Source organism: Homalodisca vitripennis, chromosome X, assembly GCF_021130785.1.
Source record: "Homalodisca vitripennis isolate AUS2020 chromosome X, UT_GWSS_2.1, whole genome shotgun sequence".
Classification (NCBI taxonomy): Eukaryota; Metazoa; Arthropoda; class Insecta; order Hemiptera; family Cicadellidae; genus Homalodisca; species Homalodisca vitripennis.
In genome coordinates this window covers 89,828,151-89,835,370 of record NC_060215.1, presented here as the reverse complement: position 1 = coordinate 89,835,370, position 7,220 = coordinate 89,828,151, and the positions used below count along the sequence as shown (strand labels likewise).

At 30.7% G+C, this 7,220-nt stretch overlaps 1 protein-coding gene across 1 annotated transcript in view; it reads right to left on the bottom strand.

The window, feature by feature from the left end:
- Positions 1–633: 633 nt before the first annotated feature.
- LOC124369330 (CUE domain-containing protein 2) overlaps positions 634–7,220 on the bottom strand; it is a 55,148-nt gene continuing 48,561 nt past the window's right edge. The window contains exons 6-7 of the mRNA XM_046827289.1: positions 4,122–5,158; positions 634–1,778 (exon numbers count right to left, since the gene is read on the bottom strand). Of these exons, the coding sequence (XP_046683245.1) occupies positions 5,018–5,158 (141 nt within the window). The 3' untranslated portion in view covers positions 634–1,778; positions 4,122–5,017. The remainder of the gene's footprint in view (positions 1,779–4,121; positions 5,159–7,220) is intronic.

The window sequence follows — 7,220 nt, the reverse complement described above, 5'->3', positions numbered from 1 at the left end:
CAATGATTGAACCTTTTAATTCTATTAATTCTTTTTATTTATTTATATTCTTTATTCTTTTTTATTCATGGCGCAACCTGCTACTTTGACATAAAAACACTGTAGTTTTAAATTTCCAGAGTCCTAAAAAGGGCTACATAAAAAGAATATATACATTTAGAAATACAGAGAGATGTAACAGTCTGTATACCCTGCATACATTTAACGACTGCATTCAGAAATTCACGATATTTTGTAGGTGGTTAGTAGACGAGTGAAGACGTATTGTGACCTGTATTCCGTAGTTAAGTTTTAATGATTAGTGTTTTGTGTAGTTTTTTATTAAGTGCATGTTTATAGAGTTAGTGAAGTTGACAAACAACATGTAGGTTGTGATTCCTGACTTAGGTGTGCCACAACACTTTGGTAAGATTTGTTTATTTTAACCTAGTTTGTAATTATGTATTAGGTTAGTTCTTTACCTGAAGAAGAGATCAGATTGCAGATCTCGAAACGTAGTGTTACTGATTTCTTGTTTCACTGAACGATGGCAAATGTCCGGAAAAATCCTGTTTCCTTAACTAATTACTACTTCTACAATTATTATAAGTGTCAGTCCAACACAGTTTTACACCATATACTGTAATAGTATAGAACATCACTATATAATACTAAACAATGTACTAACTACGTAGACAGCCTTCAAATGTGATAATCACACATTGCTAAATTAGAGAAACTAACTTAAGAATAATTGTAGCATATTGAAATGCAAGAATGTTTTATAAATAATATTTATATTTTAACTTTTCTTAGAGCATAGCTTTTGTGAATGGTAATCAGAATTATTCCAGCGGTGTCGATCCATCCATCAATTCCCCCACCCCATACATGGATAACATGATTAAAAAACTAAACACAAATAAAGAAATAAACATGCACATAATTTGTTTATGAAATACACAATCAACAATGATTTTTTCACACACTCAAAATTCGAAATATCAAACTATGGTATAACAAACAAAACCATACTTTCATTACACAAATAAAATCAACTGTACATATGTGTATTTTATAAACAATGAATAACTTGGCCTATCATAACCTAACACAAATTAAATGTTAATACAGCAGTCTTGGATCTATTGTTAAACAAATTCAATGTGGTACTAAACTTTAGTACAGAATTCAAAATTTTATTTGAATATATCAAAGGAACAAAACAACTCACTGTAATTGAAAACAGATAAGTTATCAAATTTAAAAGTAATCCACAATTAGTCTGCAATAAGAACTGACAATATGTTTAGTCCCACAATTAATTGCTCCTGCCTCATTTACAAAGTAATATTAACAATTTACAATTCTATATTGGCCTGCAAACCACAAAAATACTTATATATATATATAATATTATCAATTGTCAAGACATAAAATTATTTTACAACAGTAAAGGAAGCTCAGTTTTAACATTTAAATTTTTATTAAATTAATAAAAATCACACTAAGAATTAAAGTTAACATAATAACTAAACAGTTTTTTTAAATCATGTTCATATCCCTTTTCTTAGTACCCAACAAACAACAATTGCAGGTACTTTATACGTTTATAAAATTAAAATTGAGAAGTTTTGTTCCTTGACTACCATAAAATTTATGGAAAAATGCAATTGGTATGATGATGATGTAGTAAAAAACTACAATGTGACAATTGTAAAATAAATTGAGGGGATTGCTTTTTGGTTTTTATATGTGAGCAAAACGAGAAAACCTATCTAAACGTTGACTTGAAAAATCTGAAACAAAAAAATAAACACTTGATTAACATGTATATTTTAAATTTAATATAGAGTTTGAATTAAACTAAGTAGTAATACAAAATTGCCAGCGCTGTTATATAATTTCATAATATTAAAATCAAAATAATTACATTTAATGTAAATACTCAGTGTTGTACCCTCAAAAAAGTATTGACAGACACTCCAAAATTTAAAAAAAAGCCATCCTATATGACCCCAGTCCATTAATTAGTTGTTATTTATTGTTGTGAGACTATCTTTATTCTCCTATTTACATCTCTTCACAAGGCTAATAAATAATTTATGAAAACTGATTTATTAAACTGCATTTAATTTTGTTTTTACCCCACTCCACATATCAAACATGACTATTCAACTAGTAACTATCACTAACAATGTAATGAAGTCATAGGTTACTATAACCACATGAGCTGTGTAATGTCACTGATCAGAAGGAAGTTTTGTCTTACACGAGTTATAGAATCAGTAGGTTACACGGCCCTAACCCTTTGGCTTAGGTGATCTTTCACATGGTATATGGACCAAAACTAGCGACTAATTCAGCTGAAAATGTAAAGGTATCTTATTAATGTTATTGGTTTCTATTAAGGTCTCCTGAATTAAATAAGTTGTTGCAATGGTTACTGTAATGTTTCAAAACAACCAGGCTATGGTTTATTTACTTATTTAATTTTGCTTTTTAAGTTTATTAAATATTTTTGGCTAACAGTTCTTGTTTTTGTTTTTTTTAAATTTAAGTTAATTTTTAATAGTACAATTATTTTTAAACCCACAACTGTTTTTATATTCTTATTCAGCAACAATTTCATTAGAAAAGCTATTAAATACTTTTATTTAAATAAATTACTTACTCTATGCACAGGTTACAGATTTAGTAGTATTTATATACAATCTTGATAGAAACAAAAAGACACTACAAAAAACTTTTTTCACCAATGAAATAATACAACAATTCCAATTGTAAAAACAAAAAACCTGAATCATCATTTCAAAGAGTAGCTTAATAATTTCACTTTGTTTCTAAGTTGCACAAGCCAGCCTTAAGCTTTATGGAAGAATGAAATGGTAATGACAGGTTAAAAATGAATGATAAAATAGTATTTGTAAGATTAGTATTGAAATCTTGTTGTACTATTATAAGCAGAGCAAGTTGTAACTTTAGATGAAACACTGTAAAGTAACAAAATAAAAAAGCACTGGCAATAAAATACAACTTAAAAATACATAATTTTCCATTACAATTATTTCTGTCAAATAGTATATTGCAAATCCAAGATTGCACTGAGGTTGTGAGTCCAGCTCTGACCCATACTACAGTGGACGAACAACAGTCTAGAGACTTGGCTGATTTGTTAACATCACCACAACATCATTAGCAATACAATGAGACCATAAGTTACTATAAAAAAATATGGGCCTTAAACATTTATTTGACTGATCATGTAACTAGTTTCAAACATGTGAGTTTTATTAAAAAAGGTTTCACAATACCTCACTCTTTGTTTCATCCATATTGTTTGCAAGGTCCATTATTGTTACCAATATCATAGGTATTCTTGTGATTGGAAAAAGTATTCTGGTGATTGGAAAACTTTATGTTACACTTAACTGCTTGAAATCAATAAGAGTTATCTTGTTATTTTTGTGTAATATATATATATATATATATATATATATATATATATATATATATATATATAACACACACAAAAATATATATACTGAAACAAATATATTTTGAAGATATTTATCAGCATCGTCAAGTTCATTAGTTCAAATAAGCTAACACATTTTAGTGGGTTTATTTCAATTTATATGTATTGTTTATGATTGTTCTACAGTATATATTATTGTTTTAAGGAAACACCTTGTATAATTTTTTTTTAAGAAATGTATATAATATTTAAATATATAAACTTTTCCGATTCTTATTGGTTATGTCAAGGTTTTTATTAATTAGATTAAAGCACTTTTGTGACTTTATTCTGATATTAACATCTTGGTATTCCGATATTAATATGTTGTTCATAACAGCTTTGTACAAAAAGGAGGGTCTGTTTTCACAGTTCCACAATTGCAACCTTAACTAACATTGAATTTTTTTAAGTTGCTAAACTGTTTGTTACAAATGTGCAGTGTTTGTTAGCTTGTTCCAAATATTTTTATAATACTACTCCCCTGCCAATATCTTTGTTTAATCTATCTTGTTATGTGCACACTTGAACAAAATACTTGCAGCTTTGCTTACTTATCACTTAAGTGGCCATTTTCATGGCATTACATTTCACTAAAATAAGCTATTCACTAAAAGTTACTTACCTATTTTGCTACTAGATGACATTGGATGAATACAAGACTTGGGATGTTCGGACAGTGACTATACAGAACATTAACAGGTAGATAAGATAGGCTAGTTGTGAACCTGGGGCTTAAATCACAAGCCAACATGAGGGACTCAACCACTGCTTCCGAGCTCCCAACTTCTCGATCCTGAATAATTTGTTCTTTAAGTATCTATATAATTTAATTTCCCAACTTCTTGATCCTGAATAGTTTGTTCTTTAAGTATCTACATAATTTAATTAACTTGTAGCCATATATTCTCACAACATAACACACAATATTCAACAAAAGTACTATCTAACAGGATAAATCTGATAATAAATGTCATACCTAAAAGGGAAAAGTTAAAATTCTTTAACAAATTTTATAACACCAAGAATTTTGTACAATGGACAAACAGTTGAATTCTATCAATTCAAATCAATACTGAAACAATTTGCTATATTATAGCAAGTACCCTAACAGAATATTAAAATTAATGGCTGTAGAACAGCCGTAAATATTACATTTGCTAACAACAACAACTATACAAAATTTAAAATATTGTACACATTCACTGTTGAGATATTATTCATTACCTCAAAATATATTTCCTGACACTAATTCGGGATATACTAATAATAATTATTTTTCATACTGTAATTAAATTGACTGAAACAAGTAATTAAAAAACTGAACATTCTGTATAATGCTATAGTTCGATCAGTGAATGTGTTTTACAGCCACACGATGAAGAAGTGATTGAGCACTTTATGGAGGTTTTGGTGGTTCAAGCGCCAGGGACTAAAGTCGGTGGACTAGGGAGGGGGATGGGGTGAGAGCGGATGTCAGGAGCTGACTACGACAGCCGCTGGACTCGCCTCAGCGTGTCATCAATGGAATCTATTCTGCCTCGCCGACTTCTGGCTGGCAGACTTCTTGTCTTCTTCATCATCCTTTTTTACCTCAGTGTATCGTTCCCCCTTCATGCTCACAATCTTGCTGTCCCTATACCGCACCAGTTTCTTTGGTTCCTGAAGTACAACATAAATTATATGTTAATTTAGCAACTACACGTCGTGGTTTTTTTGGCAAGAATTAATTAATTTCTTTAATTCATGTTATATACAATTTATATACGAACACATTATCAAATATAAATATATATATATATATATATATATATATACAGGGTGTATATTATGTCTGGAAACACCCAAATATATCCTTTAATAATTTAAATATAAATTTGAAACCTCTTACAATCGTGATAGAGATTGGGCATCTACTTTTTGGAACAATGTTTTGTTATGTCACACCAACGGGGGACGTCCTGCCGAGGGTATCGTGAATATTCTTAATGGAAGCCTATACCTTGTGATACATAATTTTAAAGGTAATAGCTTACTGAATTGAATGCCACAAACCGCATCTCAAGGGAATTATTCTATCAGAAAATAGAGCATTTTTAGTATTGAAAATTTACTGATGTTCAACAATGTAATTTTAACATGGTTCTTGCCACAAAATGTGTTACACTAATTTTTTAGCATTTTTTTAAATGTTCAATTAAATAAAACAAAAATTTCATTTTAAGCTGGTTCTATTAGCACAAATTTGCCAGTTTTTATTACAGTACAATTATGGAAATACTTATGTTATTGATTTCTTATTACAAATAAAAAATAATGTATGCTGTTAGAAAAGTCTTACAACAAACGTTTTACCTGCATTTGGTGTCAAAGCAATTGTTCGAACTGTGTTCCTTCTACGGTTTGACAATGAGCCAATCTTGTGTAAAATGATTCGACAGAGTTGCCTAACATTTCTTCAGTTATCAAAGCAATCTCCTCTATAATCCTGTTTCTTAGGTCTTCCAAATTATGAGGCTTTCTTCTATAAACATTGGATTTTAAATGACCCCATAGGAAATAATCGATTGGTGACAAATCCGGAGATCTTGGAGGCCATTCGATTTCTCCTCTTCGGCCAATCCATTTATGAGGAAACCTTAAATCCAAATACTCTCTTACCTGTCTCCCATAATGGGGTGGAGCACCATCCTGCTGAAACCATACATTATCAAAGTATTCTCCTGATGCAATTTGAATAGCTGGGATTATTTCATTTTGGAGCATATTGTAGTAAAGTTCGGCATTTAAATTTCCATTGATGAAAAAGGGTCCAACAATTTTGTTACCTAAAATTCCACACCATACGTTCAGTTTTTGTGGTTGCTGTGAATGGGACTCAGTAATCCAATGTGGGTTTTCACTAGCCCAGTAACGGCAATTGTGCCTGTTAACATTGCCATTTAGGAAAAAAGTTGCCTCATCAGAAAATAGTATGTTGGTCAGAAAATCTCTATTGTCATCCCATTTGCGCATCACAAGTTCACAAAACTCAACTCTTCTGTCGTAATCATCCTCACTTAACTGTTGGACTAAATGAACTTTAAATGGTTTGTATTTATTAATTTTCAAAATCTTACTCACAGACATAGGGTGCATATCATGTTGCTGTGCAGCTTTTCTGAGCGATGTATGTGGGTCTTCAATAAATGTTTGCAAAACATCTAGTGCATGTTCTTCATCTGTTGCAGATTGTATCCTACCCGACTTTGGCCGATTACGTACACTCCGTCATTTCAAAACGCTCAATAGTTTTTGATATTGTTGAAACACTTATGGGATTCCTTTCTGGGAAAGTGTCATTAAACAAATTACAAACTTCCCGATAAGATCTTTGACGATCGCCATATCCTCGCATCATCAACAGAGTAATTCGTTCTCTTTCAGACAATTCCATTAAAATGCCAAATAAAAACTGAACTACTGTAATTAGATAACTTGTTGACAGCAATGCTTCAGAGACACTGATTAACTCGACAGGAATGATATGACCTTTGTCCATTTGTAATTCCCAAGCTTAGACCTGTCTAGTGAAAGCTCCATGCTCAACAAACTGAAACCTGTAGACCAGATGATTAATAACACAATAATGTTTCTCATAGGCTAGTGACCTTTGTCTCTTTAAACCTTCCTGCTGACTGGAAAACACCAAGTACAGATTCATAAGTAATCAGAGAAAGTGACT